The following is a 21,684-nucleotide window of genomic DNA, read 5'->3' as shown; positions in this document are numbered from 1 at the left end:
TTAACCATGAGCAAGCGTCTAGCCGCCCTTTGAGATTAGCTGCAGGAATAGGTTGCCAATTCCAGAGCATTGTGCAACAGTTTATGTTTCTCTATAGCTGAATCATCTTGCCACACTGCATGGGGTACTTGGATAGTGTTTCCAGTTTAGAACCATTCAGCTATTTGTTACTAGATCAGAAAGGACACATGAAACAATACCTTTTCATGTCATCCAAGAAGAGTCCAGAATTTAGGGTATCAGTTGGCCAGTCTATCTCTTGCCCTCTTTCCGCTGCCTATCCCTGAAGGCCCAGGACAAGTCTCATTTCTCCTTATGTTGCCAGTCATCATGATCTCACCTTTCAGTCAACTCCTGTAGCTTCTCCTGTCTATAAACATGTGCAGTTTTCTCTTATCTTAAAAAAAATTTCTGGGCTCCGACGTCCCCTCAAGCTGTTAGACTAACTCCTTCCTTTCACAATCACATTTTTTCAAAGAGGAAGCTACACTTAACTGTGTTGGCTTCACTTCTTAAACCCCCACAATCTGGCTTCCTCCCCTAACTCCTGTTTTGTTTTGTTCCATAGGGCACCAATGAATTTCTAATGACAAAAAGGGGTCTTTGACAATTCCTTGTCTTCTTTCTGACATCTTTTTCTCCTCTAAACCCTTACACACAGGCATTTCCAAAAATGATACTCTTCTTCCTAGCTCAGAGGTCTTCACCAGGGTGTGGGGCAGGTTTTGTGACATGATGTGATTTACTTTTTTTTGGAGGCTCACTCTGGTGGCCGCAAAGATAATGGGTTTAAGGCAGCAAGAATGGAAGCAAAGCCCAGGTAGATACTGCAGAAAGTCTACGTGAGAGATAATAGTATCCAGACTAGAGTGGTGGCAGTACAGAGTGAGAGAAGTGAATGTATTTAAGGCATGTCTTGGACGTAGAACCGATGGAAATTGCTGATGGACTGGATCTGCAGGTGAAGGAAAGGAAGAAACACAAATAACTCCCAGGTTTCTGACTTAGGCAACTGGATAGATGTTGGTATCTTTACTGAGCTATGAAAGATAGAAAAGGAGTGGAAAGAACTTGGGTGGGGACATTGGGAGCTTGGTTTTGAAAATGCTGTTGGATATGACTATTAGGCATCCCAGTGGAGAAAGCCACATCCCTTGCCTAGCTCAGCCACTCTTATGACTTCAGCTTTCTCCTCTTTATATGAAAAAGTGTGTGTGTGTATCACTGCAATTGTTTAACCCATTAATTTCTGAAACAGTTTTCAACACTTTTAAAATCAGAATCTATGTCCATTCTGCCCTACTGTATGAGTTCTTCCTCCCGATTGCCCTCTTCTTATATTGCTACCTCTAGTCTTTTCTTTACCTAGAGTTTACATTTAAGAGTTTTCAGCAACCCTTTTCCATCTTCCTCCCTCTCACCAATATCCAAGTAATAAAGAAGTCCTGTTGAACCTACCCTGTACATTATTTCTCCTTTGTTCCCATTGCCCCCACCCTAGTTTAAAATCATTATCACTTCTTATTTGGACCATTGTGGCACTCTAACTGCCCCTAGCCTTTTAATGACTAATCTTTCCTACACACTGCTGCTATAGAAATCTTTTTTCCTTACTATTTCTGTCTAAATATGTTTTCCCATTTCCCACATAATGTAGTCTATTCTCTTTAGCCTGGTATTCAATGTTCTTCATGATCTGGCCCTTTTAGCTAAACTCGACTAGAAATTTTCCCTTTTGTGTTATTGTTTATGCTGTTCATTCTAGTCAGCATGCCCTCTCCTGGCTCCCATCTTCACCAAGCAAAATCTTGCCCACCTCCTAAGACCCTCTCAAATGCCATCAAAGGTGAATTCTAGTTACCATTTATTAAATGCCAGTTATTTAGTACTTAATGCTTATTTATTAAGTAGGCTAAGCGCCCTACATTCATTGTCTGACTCTGCATTGCCTTTGGTTTCTTGTGTATTTGCCCCATCTTCTGCATAAGAATGCAAATTCTGGCTGGGCGCGGTGGCTCACGCTTGTAATCCCAGCACTTTGGGAGGCCGAGGCGGGTGGATCACGAGGTCAGGAGATAGAGACCACTGTGAAACCCTGTCTCTACTAAGAATAAAAAAATTAGCTGGGCGTGGTGGCGGGCGCCTGTAGTCCCAGCTACTTGGAGAGGCTGAGGCAGGAGAATGGCGTGAACCCGGGAGGCGGAGCTTGCAGCCAGCGGAGATCGCGCCACGGCCCTCCAGCCTGGGCGACAGAGCCAGACTCCTCTGTCTCAAAAAAAAAAAAAAAAAAAAAAAAGAATGCAAATTCCTTGAGAGCAGAGATCACATTATAATGTATCTTTGAATCCTCAGCTGTACTGTACACTTAATATCAGATAAATGTTTGATGAATGACTGCAACCTATCCTTAGGATAAGCAGCTGATGTAGCTGGATGGTGGGGGCTCTAGGTGGCCACATTCTATCTGTGTTTATATGGTTAAATGGATGAAATGGGTGTGTTTGCAGATTGAAACAATTCATAAAGAGTTGAGGCTACTGTTTTTTTTTTTTTTTGGTCTTAGCGCTGAAACTAAAAATCGCGGTTATTTTAGTGTTTAGCCCCGGCTCTTCCGTTGCTCAAACCTCCGGAAACTACATCTCCCAGCATGCTATGAAACTGGTCTGACTTCATCTCAAATGGCCCCGTAGGGCAACAAGGATGGTTAGTTTTGACCCTACTTATTTGTGCCATAAAAAAAAATCGATCCTAATTGACAGCTATTTGGACTTTTACATCTGCCAAACCCTTTTTCTTGAACTGTGGTCACTAAATGAGGGGAGTCTGGTCTGGGAAGTCCCATCCATTCCTTCAATAGGATGGGGAGCGGGGATAGTGTCTCCGGCGATCTCAAGAATAGGAGGGAATGTTGACCAGGGAGCACCGCTGCGGCCGACCAGAGGAGCAGGAACTGGAACCCTGGCCGAGTCCGAAAAAAGCCAGATCTGGAAGGTGGCTGCGGAACGGTTTTAAGTGGAAGATGGAGGAGCCGGAGGAACCGGCGGACAGTGGGCAGTCGCTGGTCCCGGTTTATATCTATAGTCCCGAGTATGTCAGTATGTGTGACTCCCTGGCCAAGATCCCCAAACGGGTAAGGGAAGTCAGGATGAAAGACCATGGGCTTTGGGGGTGGGGGTGGGGGTGGGGGTGGGGGTGGGGGCGGTGGACGAAAGAGCGTTAGGAAGCGGAGAGGACACTAGGCTGGGGGAAATCTTCAGAAATTTCGAGTAGCTGTATCAGATACCTAAAGCTGTATCAGAAGGAAGTGTTCTCATATCGTTTCTGAGAGCGCAGCGTGTCTCTGCGGGACGTCCAACGGACAGGTAGGAGTGGGGGAGGGGTACGGGGGAGGGGAGAGGACGCAGTTTCCACTCTTAGGGGACCGCTGAAGTCGTGGGAAAACAAGCTGCAGGGGGAAGGTGTTCCATCACCTGCCTAAGGCCGGGTAGCTTTCACCTTAGTGATTTTGATACTTTGTATCTGTATTGTCTAAAGTGTATTGTAACTGTTAACAGAAGGGAAGCCAGTTGAAACAAAGTTAATCCGTTCCTTTGTTCAGGATGATGAGATTGACGGGGATTTTGCTGAATTAAACTTTTAAGGGACTATTTCTGCTTTTTTTTTTTTTTTTAACGCTGATGTTTTTAGGCCAGTATGGTACATTCTTTGATTGAAGCATATGCACTGCATAAGCAAATGAGGTAAGTTGTCTTTCTTGAACATAGCCCTGAAGCTAGGTGTTCGTAGCCTTAATATCCTGCTTCACAGTGGGGCAAGGAAGAGAATGGTCTTTTGAAAAAGTTATTTTAGCTTTCTGAGAAAGTATTCACAGTGTTTGTAATCTGCCTGTAATCCCAAGAAAGCTCTTGAAGAATTAAGAAAATTTGGGGGGCCAGGAGCATGGCTCACGCCTGTAATCCCAGTACTTTGGGAGGCCTAGGTGGGTGGATCGCCTGAGGCCAGTAGTTTGAGGTCAGCCTGCCCAACATGGCAAAACCCCGTCTCTACTAAAAATACAAAAAAATTAGCCGGGCGTGGTAGTGGGCACCTGTAATCCCAGCTACTCGGGAGGCTGTGGCAGGAGAATCGCTTGAACCCCGGAGGTGGAGATTGCAGTGAGCCGAGATTGCACCATTGCACTCCAGCCTGGGCAACAAGAGTGAAACTCCGCCAAAAAAAAAAAAAAAAGAAAGAAAGAAAGGAAAGAAAGAAAGAAAGAAAGAAGGAAAGAAAGAAGGAAAGAAGGAAAGAAAGAAGGAAAGAAAGAAGGAAAGAAAGAGAAAAGAAAACTTGGGACGGGGGAGTGGAAAGTGCAGGAAGCAGTTAAGGTTCGTTAGAAATACAGCTCAATTGCTTGGTTAAGTATCCCAGGGGTAGGTGCAGTGCATTGTGGAGATTTTAAGTACATTTGGGTATTAAAACCTGTCTGATACAAAAAGGTATTCAGTTAGGAGGTGTTCCATTTTTCTTTTGATTTTGTTTCATTCTAAGCCAGATTTGAGGGTGTGAGTTCAACCTAAGACTTTTAGACAACCCACCACCAGCACCAAACTTTAATGGGTGAGGCTGGAGACAGGTCAAAACCAAAGAAGGCAGGGCGTGGTGGCTCACGCCTGTATTCCTAGTACTTTGGGAGGCTGAGGCAGGCAGATCATGAGGTCAGGAGATCAAGACCATCCTGGCTAACACGGTGAAACCCTGTCTCTACTAAAAATACAAAAAATTAGCCTGGCGTGGTGGCAGGCGCCTGTAGTCCCAGCTACTCAGGAGGCTGAGGCAGGAGAATGGTGTGAACCCGAGAGGCCGAGCTTGCAGTGAGCCAGGATTGCGCCACTGCACTCCAGCCTGGGTGACAGAGCGAGACTCCGTCTCACAAAACAAAGAAAAAAGACCCAAGAAAACTGCTAAGACTGAGCCAGAACTCAAGAGAGAGCTGTTTCTTCCAAAAACATGAACTTGCTGTTTATTGCCATTTCTGTATTTGATGCCATTATAAGAGCAAATATAACCCTGCCACATATAGGATTACTTATGACAATTTCTGGCCAAATAGGTGAATGCCCATACCAGCTAGTGTGCTATGCTTCATTTATCTCCCAGAAGGTAGTGTAATAATAGGCTTTCAGATTTTATCCTTATTATTAACAAAATCATTTTGTACCTTTCAAAGGGAATTTTTAAGCCTTTTTTGTTTTTTGTTTTTTGACGGAGTCTTGCACTGTCACGCAGGCTGGAGTGCAGTGGCACGATCTCGGCTCACTGTAACCTCCGCCTCCCAGGTTCAAGCGATTCTCCTGCCTCAGCCTCCCGAGTAGCTGGGACTATAGGCACGTGTCACCACACCCATTTTAAGCCATTTTTTAACCCATATGGTTTGGTTAACATAGTAACTATATGCCTTCCATTAAAGTTATTTAACATTTCAAAAAATTATTTTATGACAAACAAGATATCAAAGCAAGGCAAAACTGTCCAGTTTGCTTACTGTTAAATAGGGAGGTTTTCAGTAAGTGTTTTTTAACATTTAGCAAAATAAATGGAAGGGTACTAGAAGAGGGAGCTTTTAGGACTGGGAAATATGATCCAAGATATTACAAAATTTTTATTTTAATGGGTAGATTTTTCACCTCTGGTGGTATAGATTTGTCTTCTTTAAGAAGAAGCAAGAATTCTTGGGTCTTGGCTATGTATTTCATTTTTGAGGCCAAACCACAGGATTTCTTCCAGCTACCTTGGTGATAGTAGTAGCCTGTATAGTCGTATTAATTCATCATAAACTCATGGCTGTCTTCCCATTCAGCAGACATTTAAAACCACTGCTGCCTCCCTGTGGCCCAGGTCAGGGCTCCTTCAACTTGCATGTGTATATGAATCACCTTAAAATGTATCATCTTGTTTAAAAATCATCATGTTAAAATACAAATTCTGACTCAGGTCTGAGGCAAGTCTGAAGTTCTGCATTTCTAACAAGCACCCAGTGATGCTCCTGGTCTATGGACCACCCTTTAAGTGGCAAGGGCTAGAGAACAGTATTGGCAGCTGTGGGATCAAGAAGAGGAAATGGGGAATAGGCAGCTAGAGGTTAGATGTGGTAAGGCCTCTTATTGGGTTAGCTCCCTTTATTCCCTCACTCACTTCTATTTGTCATTTTTTGTGAGGAGTAGGTTGAGAGGTTCTGAGTGAAGTCCAGTTCCAATCATTTTGCCCCTTCTCACCTCACTCTCAGAGGCAGATAGGAGGGTCCAAGTCTAGAAACATTACATTTTGGGTTGCCCATTTTTTATGTTAATAGAATGATAGTTATCCACCAAGCATTTTTGTATGTGTTATCCTTTTATCTTCACATAAGTCCCATAAAGTTCCCCATTTTACAAATAAGAAAACTGAACTACAGAACAGTCAACTTACCTGAGGTTATAGAGCTAGTAAGTACAGAGTTAGGACAGGAACCCAATTCTCTGACTCCAAATCTGACTCCAAATTCAAAATGCATGATAACATAGCTGTCTATTAAAATAAAGATATAGCTGAAAGAATTACATAGCCCAATTAGCAACTGGTTCAAATGAAAATATCCCTGCCTACTAGTTTGTCCTGGAAGTTGTAACTCACAGGGTAAAGTCTGTCTGATACCTGATTATTTGTTTAACTTGAATATTATTACTTTTGTTTACTTACCTATAAACTCAAAGGAAAATCTATCTTCTTGCCCCTTATTAATAGAGTCACTACTGTAGATGTGAGGCAGTGAAGACTGTACAGTGCAGTGGAAGAACAGAATGTGTTTATTACTCCAGCCTATTGGAACCAGAAGTTGAGACGTATTTTCTTCTCAGACTGCTGGCTTCTGTTTCTAGCTTCTGGCATACACTGGGTCTGATTCACTGACCTCTCTTTGTTCTCTCTGTTATTATTAGGATAGTTAAGCCTAAAGTGGCCTCCATGGAGGAGATGGCCACCTTCCATACTGATGCTTATCTGCAGCATCTCCAGAAGGTCAGCCAAGAGGGCGATGATGATCATCCGGACTCCATAGAATATGGGCTAGGTAAAGTCATTACCAGGCAGTGATGGGAGATTGACAGCCTAATTTTTTTTATAACTTGTATGATTTTTTAAATATCTTTTCATTAAGAAATCATGTGTTAACTGTCAATCTTAATCTTTTGGTTTAGCCACATATAACTCACTAAACAAGCAAACCATACGAATTGAGCAAAACCACATGATGGGTTAGATGAAAGAAAACCTTTCAGTTACTTATGCCCTACTGGCAGTGCTCAGATCTGGTCTGGCTATATATATGCTGATTTAGCTGTCCTGTGACCTTATATTTTAACTGGAGTACAGATTTATGTTCTGGCTAAGTTTTTGTACCTCACCCCTCATTAAACAGCTGCATTTTTAAAAACTGTAAGTGACCTACAGGATAGTCTAGAAAAACAGCATGGTTTAGCAGAGGAACATTGAAGTGGGGGGGTCAACAGAGCTGGGTCCCAAGCCTGGCTCTGTGTGACCACTGACAAGACACACCACCTCTCAGGCTTGGTTTCTCTATCTGTAGCCTGTGACTTGTTCATCAGGAAGGTTTATCCTTTCTAGCTCTAACCTTTTAAAAAATTGTATCCCCAACATTGGAGTTGTTTCTGTCTCAGTTGGAGCTGATATTAACACAGTGGCTTTTTAGTAGGTTAGGTTGTTGTCACACCTCAACCTATTCCTCCTCTTTTTCCAGTTCGTCTTTTAACCAGCTCTTCTGATTTTTGCCCTAAGGTTATGACTGCCCAGCCACTGAAGGGATATTTGACTATGCAGCAGCTGTAGGAGGGGCTACGATCACAGCTGCCCAATGCCTGATCGACGGAATGTGCAAAGTAGCAATTAACTGGTCTGGAGGGTGGCATCATGCAAAGAAGTAAGAAAATGACCTTTCTGTTTTCTGACTCTTTCCTTGAGTCAGTTTCTCAGTTATGTAAACTCTTATGCTTATTGTATTTACATTTACAGAGAGACGTGTGTGTATGTGGCACTTTACAAGGCATTCTGAAGAAATCCAAGTGAAATAGAAAAAAGATTACCTAATATAGTGGAAAACACACTGCTCAAAGTCAGGACACCTGGGCTCTACACCTAGTTTTTCTAACTTGGCTAGCTGACTTGGACTGATTACCCTCCCTAGGCCTCAGTTTCTTCATCAATAAAATGAACAAACGATACAACTAGACAGTCTCTAAATTCCTTTTCGGCTTTCTAGAAATTCCCCTGTCTTCAAGGGACTTACAGTCTAGAAACCTTAACAAAATTAGAATAGAGAACAACATTAGTTATGGTACCAATGGAATATATGTATGAGCTGAAGAGACTTATCAGTAGAAAGAAATTACTCATGGAAGTCTTGGCAGAAGTGAATTTTAGAGCTAGTTCTTAAAAGAAGTGGCAAACAGATTTTTGAAAAGGTGGAAAATTGACGCTAATAGGTTTAAAACAAAAGGCTGAAGAATCAAGAAGAGGGCTCCTGCTTCTCTAACGAAATTAGCAACCCAAAGGTAGATGTCTCTCAAAGACAAAGGGCTTGTGAAAAGGCTCTTCCTAGGTGCTTCTTGGAGTTAGAGGAGAAGTCCTTTGGAGTGTTTTTTTGTTTATTTGTTTGTTTTTGAGACAGTCTCGCCCTGTCGCTCAGGCTGGAGTGCAGTGGCACGATCTCAGCTTACTGCAACCTCCACCTTCCCAGTTCAAGTGATTCTCCTGCCTCAGCCTCCTGAGTAGCTGGAATTACAGGCACCTGCCATCATGCCCAGCTAATTTTTGTATTTTTGTAGAGACAGGGTTTCACCATGTTGGCCAGGCTGGTCTTAAACTCCCGACCTCAGGTGATCTGCCTGCCTCAGCCTCCCAAAGTGCTGGGATTACAGGGGTGAGCCACCGCGCCTGGCCACCTTCTAGAGTTTTATGTTAACATGTCAAACTGCAGTAGTCTGTCTGAGAAGGATTGCTGGGCCTTCTTCAGCATTTGGGAGTTTGTTTGATATTTCTGTAGTACTTAATCCACATTGAAGAAGAAGGATCTTTTAAACTCTGAATTTATCAACCCTCTGTCTGAGAGAAATGGAGCCACTGTGGTAGTAACTGCCAATGCATCATTCACAAATCAATTGTTCATGCAATCAACCGTGACCTTAGGTGCTCTTGAGTCAAGAGAAAACAACACTTTGTTTTTCAGAATAAAACACAGCACAACTTCAGCATATGCAGGTTAAGGTAATAACAGAATTTTTTCCATCAAATTGACAGATTTTGTGGCCAAGGAAGTCCTTGAAAAAGTTTACTGCTAGAATTTACTAGTTAGGCAACAGAGCAAAGGAAACCAATGTTTTAGTAATGAGTCTTACATGGTTTTAAAAACAGAGACAAGCTGCCTTTTGTTAGCTTTTGCTTGCTTGCCTGCTTGCTTTTTTCTTGCTTTTTTTGTTTGTTTGTTTGTTTTTTGTTTTTTAATAAAGACAACGTCTCCCTATGTTGCCCGGGCTGATCTTGAACTCCTGGGCTCAAGGGATCCTCCATCCTCGGCCTCCCAATGTGCTGGCATTACAGGCATGTGCCACCACACCTGGCCTCTTTCTTTCTTTCTTGTTTTGTTTTTTCGAGACAGAGTCTCTCTCTGTCACCAAGGCTGGAGTGCAGTGGTGCAATCATAGCTCACTGCAGTCTCGAACTCCTGGGTTCAAGGGATCCGCCCACCTCAGCCTTCTAGGTAGCTAGGACTACAGGCACGTGCCACCATGCTTGGATAATTTTTGTATTTTTTGTAGAGATGAGGTCTTGCTATGTTGCCCAGGCTGGTCTGAAATTCCTGGCCTCAAGTGATCCACCCACCTTGGCCTCCCAAAGTGCAGGCATTACACATGAGAGCCACTGCACCCCGCCTGCCTTTTTTTTTAAGTTCAAAATAAAGACAATGACTGCTAGGAGAAAAAAAATGACCCTCTCCCCTCCCAGGTGCAGAGTGAAAGGAGAAAACTAAGCTCTGAACGAAAGACTTCTAGGTCCTCTTGGGCTTAGCAAGTTGAGAAGAAAAGTAGTGTGGCTTCATAGAAAAGGCTTGCTTCTATGAATCGCATCCAGTTTATTCAATTAAATTAACTGCAGAAGGCCTACTAGGGCCTGGGTCATTTTCCAGTGGAGTACTCTGCTTATTATCGTTTTGCTGCCAAAGGAAGTACACTGTCTTGACCCAATCATGACTGCTTCTGGGCTGCACACAGACATGGGGATACCCACATATATCGCCTTAACTGTTTTAGACATCTTTCAGCTGATCCTGCATGGAAACGGACACACCTGTGATAAATATAAATTACAGAGAGTCTCTAGAGATTGCCCCAATTTAGGTCTGAATTCCAGGATGTTCTTGGCATATCTAGAACCTCTCTGTAGATGGACTACAGTCATTTAGGCCACAAACTTACATCTAGCCAGCATTTACCTATTATAATCACAATATTTGCTTAAACTTCCCATTCGCAAATATATATACAGATTCATACATGCCATTTATTCATTGAACGAGCATTGATTAAGCACATACTATATGTCAAATGTATGTTTATCATCACCAATAAGCAGAGATATAGAAATTGAAGCAAGATATATTGTTTCCCCTACCAAGTTTGAAAAAGATTCTTTATTTCAAAATATCCAGGTGGTGGAAGGATTACAGTGAAATTAGTACAACCTCTTTTGAAAACTTTGGAAGTGTTAAGAATGGGAAAAAATGTTCATACCAGTTGGCCCAGTAACAATATTCTTGGCAATCTATTCTAAGGAAATAAACCAATTCTACCTGCAAGAAATTTATATCTTAGGAGTAAGACAGCAAATAATTGCATTTGAAAGCTAAAAAAGGATGATTCTCAAAGAGTATTCTACAAAAGAAGAGTAACGAAGGACTAATACTATTAGATATTAAGCATCCAAAACTACAATAATGAAAACACTGGTACAAAATTAGACAGATAGGTTATAGTACACCCCCCCCCCAACAAAGAGACCAATTATATAGAATTTAATCTATTACAAAGGATGCACTGCAAGTGAATGGGAGTTGAAAGGTTTGTTGAGCAAATGAATGGTATTGTGACAGCTTGTACCATTATACCCTCATCTACTGTAATAAATTAAAATGAGTGACAGCTAGATTGAAGAGTTAAATATTTAAAAAAGCAAATTTTAAAAACTAGAGTGAATGGATATTTATCAAGTTTCTAAAGGGGAAGAATTTTCTAAGCTTAGAAAGTAATTTTTTAAAATCACGAAGGAAAAGATCAAACCTGACTGTATAAAATTTTAAAACCGAAATAACTTAAAAGTTTTTTTGGCTATTTTTAAAATCTAAACACAGACTGAAAAAGCCTATGTATCATAAATATGACAAAGTGTAATAGGCTTGTATTATCTAACCCACTCCTACAATATAATGTATAAGAAGAAATCTGCACAAAGAACACGAATAGACAATTTACAAAGGAGTTTAAGGACAACTGGAAAACATCGGAAAATGTTCATCACTACTAATCAAAGAAATGCAAATTAAAACCATTAGGTAAGCCTCTTTTTTTTTGAGACAGAATCTCAGCTCTGTCGTCCAGGCTGGAGTGCAATGGCGTGATCTCGGCTCACTGCAACCCCACCTCCCGGATTCAAGCGATTCTCCTGCCTCAGCCTCTTGAGTAGCTGGGATTACAGGCGTGTGCCACCATGCCCGGTTAATTTTTGTATTTTTAGTACAGACGGGGTTTCACCGTGTTGGTCAGGCTGGTCTCGAACTCCTGACCTCATGATCTGCCCGCCTCGGCCTCCCAAAGTGCTGGGATTACAGGCATGAGCCACCACTTTTTAAGCCTAAATTTAGCAGAATTGAAAAAGATGACACTCAGTTTCCTAGTGAGTGTGGTTTGGAAGAAAGCATTTTGGTAGCCAATGTGTATTAATGCCCTTTGATCGGGTAATCTTACTTCTGGGAATGTGGCCTAAATTTTTTTTTTAAATATGGGAAACAAACTATTTTCATGAAGGTATTTATCAGTGTTATTTATAAAATTTTAAAAACTAAAATAACATGAATGCCTAGCAATAAAGGAATGGTGAATCTACTCCCTAGAATATTATGCTATTGTTTTACTGTTTTTCTTCTGTGCAAAAGCTTTTTGTTTTTATTTATTTATTATTTACTTATGAGACAGGGTCTTGCTCTGTCGCCCAGGCTGGAGTGCAGTTGCACAGTCTCGGCTCACTGCAACCTCTGCTCCCCAAAGGTCAAGCAATCCTCCCACATCAGCCTCCTGAGTAGCTGGGACTACAGGCACATACCACCACACCTGGCTTTTTTTGTAGAGATGGGGTCTTGCCATGTTGTCCAGGCTGGTCTCTAACTCCTGGGCTCAAGCAGTCAGCCCACTTTGCCCTCCCAAAGTGCTGGGATTACAGTTGTGTGCCACCGTGCCCAGCCTTATGCTATTATTTTAAATAATGATTATAAGGATTATAGGGAACTTCAGATAAATACTTTATGTGTGTCAATAAAAAAGCAGATCTTGGCTGGGTGCAGTGGCTCATGCCCGTAATCCAAGCACTTTGGGAGGCCGAGGCAGGTGGATCACCTGAGGTCAGGAGTTCAAGACCAGCCTGGCCAACATGGTGAAACCTTGTCTCTACTAAAAATACAAAAATTAGCCGGGTGTGGTGGCGGGCACCTGCAATCCCAGCTACTCAGGAGGCTGAGGCAGGAGAATTGCTTGAACCCAGGAGGCAGAGGTTGCGGAGAGCCGAGATCGTGCCACTGCACACCAGCCTCAGTGACAGAGTGAGACTGTGTCTCAGAAAAAAAAGAAAAAAAGCAGGTCTTAAAAATGTATGCACATTGTAATCACAGCTTTGTAAAACATATGAAGAAAAAAAGACTGGTGGGAATGATAACAGTGGTTATCTTAGAATAACAATAATATAGTGGCAGAATTATTTTTTCTCCCAAATATTATTTTTTATTTTTTAATTTAATATTCTATTTACAACTTTTTATTTTTTTTTATTTCAATAGGCTTTTGGAGAACAGGTGGCGTTTGGTTACATGAGTAAGTTATTTAGTAGTGATTTCTGAGCTTTTGGTGCACCCATCAACCGAGCAGTGTACACTGTACCCATTGTGTAGTCTTTTATCCCTTACCACCCCTCATCCTTTCCCCCGAGTCCCCAAAGTCTAATGTGTTGTTCTTACGCCTTTGTGTCCTTATAGCTCATCTTCCACATGAGTGAGAACATACGACGTTTGGTTTTCCATGCCTGAGTTACTTCACTTAGAATAATAGTCTCCAATTCCATCCAGGTTTCTGTGAATGCCATTATCTCATCCTTTTTATGGCTGAGTAGTATTCCATGGTGTATATATACCACATTTTCTTCATCCACTTGTTGATTGATGGGCATTTGGGCTGGTTCCATATTTTTGCATTTGCAAATTGTGCTGCTATAAACATGCGTGTGCAAGTATCTTTTTCGTATAATGACTTTTTTCTGGGTGGATACCTAGTAGTGGGATTGCTAGATCAAATGGTAGATCTACTTTTAGTTCTTTAAGGAGTTTCCACACTGTTTTGCATAGCGATTGTACTAGTTTACAGTCTCACCAGCAGTGTAAAAGTGTTCCCTTTTCACCACATCCATAACAACATCTATTATCTTTTGATTTTTTGATTATGGCCATTCTTGCAGGAGTGAGGTAGTATCACCTTGTGGCTTTGATTTGCATTTTTCTGATCACTAGTGATGTTGAGCATTTTTTCATATGTTTGTTGGCCATTTGTATATCTTCTTTTGAGAATTGTCTATTCATGTCCTTAGCCCACTTTTTAATGGGATTGTTTGCTTTTTTCTTGCTGATTTGTTTGAGTTCTTTGTAATTCTGGATATTGGTCCTTTGTCAGATGTATAGATTGTGAAGATTTTCTCCCACTCTGTGGGTTGTTTGTGAACTCTGCTGATTATTTCTTTTGCTGTGCAGAAGCATTTTAGCTTAATTATGTTTCATCTATTTATCTTTGTTTTTGTTGTATTTGCTTTTGGGTCCTTGGTCATGAATTCTTTGCCTAAGCCAATGTCTAGAAGGGTTTTTCCAATGTTATCTTCTAGAATTTTTATAGTTTCAGGTCTTAGATTTAAGTCTTTGATCCATCTCGAGTTGATTTTTTGATAAGGTGAGAGATGGGGATCCAGTTTCATTCTTCTACATGTGGCTTGCCAATTATCCCAGCACCATTTGTTGAATAGGATGTCCTTTCCCCACTTTATGTTTTTGTTTGCTTTGTCAAAGATGAGTTGGCTGTATGCATTTGGCTTTATTTCCGGCCTCTCTATTCTGTTCCATTGGTCTATATGCTATTTTTATACCAGTATCATGCTGTTTTGGTGACTATGGCCTTATAGTTTGTAGTCGGGTAATGTGATGCCTCCAGATTTGTTCTTTTTGCTTAGTCTTAGCTTTGGCTATGTGGGCTCTTTTTTGGTTCCATATGAATTTTAGGATTGTCTTTTCTATTTCTGTGAAGAATGATGGTAGTATTTTGATGGGAATTGCACTGAATTTGTAGATTGCTTTCGGCAGTATGGTCATTTTCACAACATTGATTCTACCCATCCATGAGCATGGAATGTGTTTTCATTTGTTTGTGTTGTCTCTGATTTCTTTCAGCAGTGTTTTGTAGTTTTCCTTGTAAAAGTCTTTCATGTCCTTGGTTAGGTATATTCTTAAGTATTTTATTTTTTCTGCAGCTATTGTGAAAGGGGTTGAGTTCTTGATTTGATTATCAGCTTTGTTGCTGTTGGTGCATAGCACAGCTACTGATTTGCATACATTAATTTTGTATCCTAAAACTTTGCTGAATTCATTTACCAGTTCTAGGAGCTATTTGGATGAGTCTTCAGGGTTTTCTAGGTATATGATCATATCATCAAAGAGCGACAGTTTGACTTCCTCTTTATTGATTTGGGTGCTCTTTATTTCTTTCTCTTGTCTGATTGCTCTGACTAGGACTTCCAGTACTATGTTGAATAGAAGTGGTGAAAGTGGGCATTCTTTTCTTCTTCCAGTTCTTGGGGGGAATGCTTTCAACTTTTCCCCATTCAGGATAATGTTGGCCGTGGGTTTGTTGTAGATTTTTTTTTTTTTGAGACGGAGTCTCGCTCTGTCACCCTGGCTGGAGTGCAGTGGCGCGATGTCGGCTCACTGCTAGCTCCGCCTCCCGGGTTCACGCCATTCTCCTGCCTCAGCCTCTCCGAGTAGCTGGGACTACAGGCGCCCGCCACCACGCCCGGCTAATTTTTTGTATTTTTAGTAGAGATGGGGTTTCACCGTGGTCTCGATCTCCTGACCTCGTGATCCGCCCGCCTCGGCCTCCCAAAGTGCTGGGATTACAAGCGTGAGCCACCGCGCCCGGCTGTTGTAGATTTTTACCTTTTATTACCTTAAGGTATGTCCCTCCTATGCCAATTTTGCTCAGGGTTTTAATCACAAAGCGATGCTGAATTTTGTCAGATGCTTTTTCTGCATCTATTGAGATGATCATGCGATTTTTGTTTTTAATTCTGTTTATGTGGTATATCACACTTATTGACTTGTGTATGTTAAACTATCCCTGCATCTCTAATATCAAACCCAGTTGATCATGGTGAATTATCTTTTGATATCCTGTTGGATTTGGTTCACTATTATCTTGTTGAAGATTTTTGCATCTTCATCAGGGATTTTGGTCTGTAGTTTTCTTTTTTTTGTTATGTCCTTCCCTAGTTTTGGTATTAGGGTGATATTGGCTTCATAGAATGATTTAGGGAGGATTTCCTCTTCCTCTAACTTTTGGAATAGTGTCAATAGGATTGGTATCAATTCTTCTTTGAATGTCTGATAGAGTTCAACTGTGAATTTGTCTGGTCCCAGGCACTTTTTTGTTGGCATTTTTTTTGTTGTTACCATTTCAATCTCGCTGCTTGTTACTGGTCTGTTCAGAGATTCTTTATGTTCCTGGTTTAATGTAGGAGGGTTGTATATTTCCATGTATTTATCCATCTCCTCTAGGTTTTCTAGTTTATGCACATAAGTGTTCTTAGTAGCCTTGAATAATCTTTGGTATTTCTGTGGTATCAGTTGTAATATCTCTCATTTCATTTCTACTTGAGCTTATTTGGATCTTCTCTCTTCTTTCCTTGATTCATCTTGCTAATTGTCTTTCAATTTTATTTATTTTAAAAGAATCAGCTTTTTGTTTCATTTATCTTTTATATTTTTTTGTTTGTTTCAGTTTCATTTAGTTCTGCTCTGATCTTGATTATTTCTTTTCTTCTGCTGGGTTTGGGTTTGGATTGTTCTTGTTTCTCCAGTTCCATGAGGTGTGCCCTTAGATTGTCTATTTGTGCTCTTTCAGACTTTTTAATGTAGGCATTTAATGCATTTGCTAAGAGGCATTTCCCGTTAGCACTGCTTTTGCTGTATCCTAGAGGTTTTGATAGGTTGTGTCACTATTATCGTTCTGTTCAAAGAATTTTTTAATTTTTATCTTGATTTCATTGTTGACCCAATGTTCATTCAGGAGCAGGTTATTTAATTGCCATGTATTTGCATGGTTTTGAGGGTTCCTTTTGGAGTTTATTTCCAATTTTATTCCACTGTGATCTGAGAGAGTACTTGATATAATTTTGATTTTTAAAATCGAGGCTTATTAAAGATTTTCTTAAGTGAGACTTGTTTTGTGGCCTATCATATGATCTGTCTTGGAGAATGTTCCATGTGCTGATGAATAGAATGTATATTCTGCAGTTGTTGGGTAGAATTTTTTTTTTTTTTTTTTGAGGTGGAGTCTCGCTCTGTCACCCAGGCTGGAGTGCAGTGGCGCGGTCTCGGCTCACTGCAAGCTCCACCTCCCAGGTTCACGCCATTCTCCTCCCTCAGCCTCCCGAGTAGCTGGGACTACAGGCGCTCACCACCATGCTGGGCTAATTTTTTGTATTTTTAGTAGAGACGGGGTTTCACCGTGTTAGCCAGGATGGTCTCAATCTCCTGACCTCGTGATCCACCCGCCTTGGGCTCCCAAATTCCTGGGATTACAGGCGTGAGCCACTGTGCCCAGCCTGGGTGGAATGTTCTGTAAATATCTGTTAAGTCCATTTGTTCGAGGGTATAGTTTAAGTCCATTGCTTCTTTGTTGACTTTCTGTCTGGATGACCTGTCTAGTGCTGTCAGTGGAGTATTACAGTCCCTCACTATAATTGTGTTGCTGTCTATCTCATTTCTTAGGTCTAATAGTAATTGTTTTATAAATTTGGGAGCTCCAGTGTTAGGTGCATATATATTTAGAATTGTGATATTTTCCTGTTGGACTCGTCCTTTTATCATTATATAATGTCCCTCTTTGTCTTTTCTAACTGCTGATGCTTTAAAGTTTGTTTTGTCTGATATAAGAATAGCTACTCCTGCTTGCTTTTGGTGTCCATTTGCATGGAATATCTTTTTCTGCCCCTTTACCTTCAGTTTATGTAAGTCCTTATGTGTTAGGTGAGTCTCCTGAAGATAGCAGAAACTCGGTTGGTGAATTCTTATCCATTCTGCCATTCTATATCTTTTAAGTGGAGCATTTAGGCTACATTCAATGTTAGTATTGAGATTGAGGTACTATTCTATTCATCATGCTAGTTGTTGCCTGAATATCTTGGTTTTTATAAATTGTATTGTTGTTATATAGGTCCTGTGAGATTTATGCTTTAAGGAGGTTCTATTTCAGTTTATTTTGAGGGTTTGTTTCAATATTTAGTGCTTATTTTTAGCAATTCTTGTAGTGCTGGCTTTGTAGTGGCAAATTCTCTCAGCATTTTTTGTCTGGAAAAGACCGTATCTTTCCTTCATTTATGAAGCTTAGTTTCCAGTGGATACAAAATTCTTGGTTGATAATTGTTTTGTTTAAGGAGGCTAAAAATAGGACCCCAATCCCTTCCAGCTTGTAAGGTTTCTGCTGAGAAATCTGCTGTTAATCTGATAGGTTTTCCTTTATAGGTTACCTGATGCTTTTGCCTCACAGCTCTTAAGATTCTTTCCGTCGTCTTGACTTTAGGTAACTGATGACTATGTGCCTAGGTGATGATCATTTTGCAATGAATTTCCCAGGTATTCTTTGAGCTTCTTGTATTTGGATGCCGAGCTCTCTAGCAAGGCTGGGGAAGTTTTCCTTAATTATCCCTTCAAATATGTTTTCCAAACTTTTAGATTTATCTTCTTCGTTGGGAGCACAAATTATTCTTAGGTTTGGACATTTAACGTAGTCCCAAACTTCTTGGAGGCTTTGTTCATTTGTTAAAATTCTTTTCTCTTTGTGTTTGACAGATTGGGTTAATTCAAAAGCCTTGTCTTTGAGCTCTGAAGTTCTTTCTTCTATTTGTTCAATTCTATTGCTGAGACTTTCCAGTGCATTTTGCATTTCTCTAAGTGTGTCCTTAATTTCCAGAAGTTGTGATTGTTTTTTATTTATGCTCTCCATTTCACCGAATAATTTTCCTTTCATATCCTTTATCAAGGTTTTGATTTCTTTAAGTTGGACTTCACCTTTCTCTGGTGGCTCCTTGATTAGCTTAATAATTGACCTTCTGAATTCTTTTTCTGGCAATTCAGGGATTTTTATCTTGGTTTGGATCCATTGCTGGTGAGCTGGTATGATCTTTTGGGGATGTTAAATAACCTCGTTTTGTCATATTACCAGAATGGTGTTTCTGGTTCCTTCTCATTTGGGTAGACTGTATCTGAGGGAAGGTCTGGGATTCAAGGGCTGCTGTTCAGACTCTTTTGTCCCACGGGGTGCTCCTTTGATGTGTCGTTCTCCTCCTTCCCCTAGGAATGGGGCTTCCTGAGAGCTGAACTGTAGTGATTGTTTTTGCTCTTCTCAGTCTAGCCACCCAGCAGAGCTACCCAGCTCTGACCTGGTACTGGGGAGTGTCTGCAAAGAGTGCTGTGATGTGATCTGTCTTCAGGTCTTGCAGCTGTGGATACCAGAACCTGCTCCAGTGGAGGTAGCAGGAGAGTGAAGTGGAGGGTCCTTAGTTGTGTTTTTCTTCAGTGCACTGGTTTTGTGTTGGTTGGCCTCCAGCCAGGAGGTGGTGCCTTCAAGAACGCATTAGCTGTGGTCCTATAGGGAGGATGCAAACTCGCCCTGGGGACACCTGTTTAAGTATTCAGGTTTCTCAGGCAGCGGGCAGGGCCATAGAACTCCCAAGAGATTATGACCTTTGTCTTTGTCTATTGGGGCAGGTAGAGAAAGACCACCAGGTGGAGGCAGGGGTAGGTGTGTGTCTGAGCTCAGAGCCTCCTTGGATGGGGCCTGCTGTGGGGGACAGGGGTGTGGTTCCCAGTCCAGTGGAGTAACATTTCCAGGGGGATTATGGCTGCCTCTACTGAGTCATATGGGTCTCCAGGAAAGTGAGGGAAAGCTGGCAGTCACAGGCTTCATCCCACTCCCACGCAGCCTGCAGTCCTAGAGGCCGGTCTCACTCCCACTGTGCCTCGCCCCCCGCCCTCCCTGCTCCCAACAGCACTGAGTCTATTTCCAGGCAGCCAGTGACCAGGGCTGAGAACTTGCCCCAGACCATGAGCCTCCCTGTTGAGAAAGCAAGGCAACTTACAGTTGTTCGGCATCTCAGGGAGCCTGCAGCAGTGATCCAGTTCCTTCAAAGGGTCTGTGGATTTTCTTGGCTTCCCTGGTATGTTCCTGGGGTAGTTCTAGGAGCAAGAGTTCATGATGTGAGTCTCCACATGCTGCTCTGTCCATCCGAGCAGGAGCTGTAAGCTAGTCCTGCCTCCTATCCACCATATTAATAGGCAGAATTATTGATGATTTTTTAAACATATTTTTCTCTAGTTTTCAAAATTTCTGTAATGATATTATTTTGTAGCTAAAATTTTACCAAGAAGAGAACCCCCAAAATTACAGCAAATATAACAAAGGGTTAAAATCTCTAACTGTTCTAATTGATTTTTTTAAACACTAATACTCAGATAAATGAACAAAAAACACAAATAGACAATTCACAAAAGAGGAAACATTAAACAAGCATGAAAAAATATTTAGTATCACTAATAAATAGAGGAATTGAAATATTAGCAGTTAGCCCTTGAACAACACAGGTTTGAACTGTGGGGATTAATTTATATGCAGATTTTTTTTCTATAAATACAGTCAGCCCTCCATATCAGCAGGTTCTGCATCTGCAACCAAATACAGATAGAAAATACCGTATTTACCAAATGCAAAACCCGCATATACAGAGGGCTGACTTTTATCATCTGCGGGTTCCATGGGGCCAACTGTGGGATTTGAGTGTGCATGGATTTTGGTATCTGCAGGGGTCCTGGAACCAAGCTCCCACAGATATCAAGGGATTGTATACATATTTTTCCCTCCTACCAATATGAGCCAAAGAAAGGAAGATCTTTGATAATATCTATTACTCTTGGTAATCTATTCTAAGGAAGTAAACCGACCCAAAATATGGTAAAGATGTGTTTGTGAAGATGGTACTTTCTCTGTTACTTATAGTAGCCAAAAAAGGGGCAGGAGGGAGACCCAAATATTCAACAACAGCGGGTTAGGTAGTATACCGCAACATATCCACTTGAAGGGATATTATAAAACCATTAAAAATGGTGGCTATTGGCCAGGCGTGGTGGCTCACACCTGTAATCCCAGCACTTTGGGAGGCCAAGGCAGGCGGATCACAAGGTCAAGAGATCGAGACTGTCCTGGCCAACATGGTGAAACCCCATCTCTACTAAAAATACAAAACATTAGCTGGACATGGTGGCATGAGCCTGTAATCCCAGCTACCCAGGAAGTTGAGGCAGGAGAATCGCTTGAACCTGGGAGGAGGAGGCTGCAGTGAGCCAAGATCATGCCACTGCACTCCAGCCTGGGCGACAGAGGGAGACGCCGTCTCAAAATAAATAAATAAATAAATAAATAAATAAATAAATAGGGTGGCTAGTACAACTGCATAAATAGAAAAAATGCTTATCTTATAATGTTGATTTTGTTTTTAAAGGGCAGTTGGCTAAACCTCATATATTCACTCAGATTAGAGTCTTGTAAAGAATATATGCATATGAAAATATCTTAGAAGGAAATAAAACACAGTGTTAACAGTGGCTTTGTGAGGACGGTGATATTGGGTATGTGATATATATAGATATATATATATATCTATATATATATATATTTTTTTTTTTTTTTTTTTTTTCCTGAGACAAGAGTTTCACTCTGTCACCTAGGCTGGAGTGCAGTTGTATAATCATGGTTTACTGCAGCTGCAGCCTTCTGGGCTCAAGTGATCCTCTCACCTCAGCCAAGTAGCTGGGACCACAGCCACACACCACCACAACTAGCTAAATTTTTTTTTTGAAACGGAGTTTCACTCTTGTTGCCCAGGCTGGAGTGTAATGGTGCGATCTCAGCTCACTGCAACCTCCACTTCCTGGGTTCAAGTGATTCTCCTGCCTCAGCCTCCCGAGTAGCTGGGACTACAGGCACATGCCACCACACCTGGCTAATTTTTGTACTTTTAGTAGAG

General features: G+C 41.3%; 1 protein-coding gene across 15 annotated transcripts in view; it reads left to right on the top strand.

The window, feature by feature from the left end:
* Nucleotides 1–2,671: 2,671 nt before the first annotated feature.
* Nucleotides 2,672–21,684, top strand: part of HDAC8 (histone deacetylase 8) — a 239,259-nt gene continuing 220,246 nt past the window's right edge. For 9 of the 15 annotated variants that reach the window (XR_008654887.2, XM_055268715.2, XM_055268719.2 and 6 more), the window contains exons 1-4: nt 2,704–3,130; nt 3,688–3,740; nt 6,957–7,087; nt 7,813–7,954. Coding sequence is in view for 14 of the 15 variants with exons in the window: in XM_055268715.2 (XP_055124690.1) it covers nt 2,906–3,130; nt 3,688–3,740; nt 6,957–7,087; nt 7,813–7,954 (551 nt within the window). In the remaining variant the exon portion in view is untranslated. Of the gene's footprint in view, nt 3,131–3,687; nt 3,741–6,956; nt 7,088–7,812; nt 7,955–8,046; nt 8,259–21,684 lie in introns of those variants that run through there. The other 6 variants (XM_055268722.2, XM_055268714.2, XM_063634936.1 and 3 more) reach the window with 6 other exon arrangements.

The sequence above is a fragment of the Symphalangus syndactylus genome, chromosome X (assembly GCF_028878055.3).
Source record: "Symphalangus syndactylus isolate Jambi chromosome X, NHGRI_mSymSyn1-v2.1_pri, whole genome shotgun sequence".
NCBI classification, from domain to species: domain Eukaryota; kingdom Metazoa; phylum Chordata; class Mammalia; order Primates; family Hylobatidae; genus Symphalangus; species Symphalangus syndactylus.
This window is presented reverse-complemented; position numbering and strand designations above follow the sequence as displayed.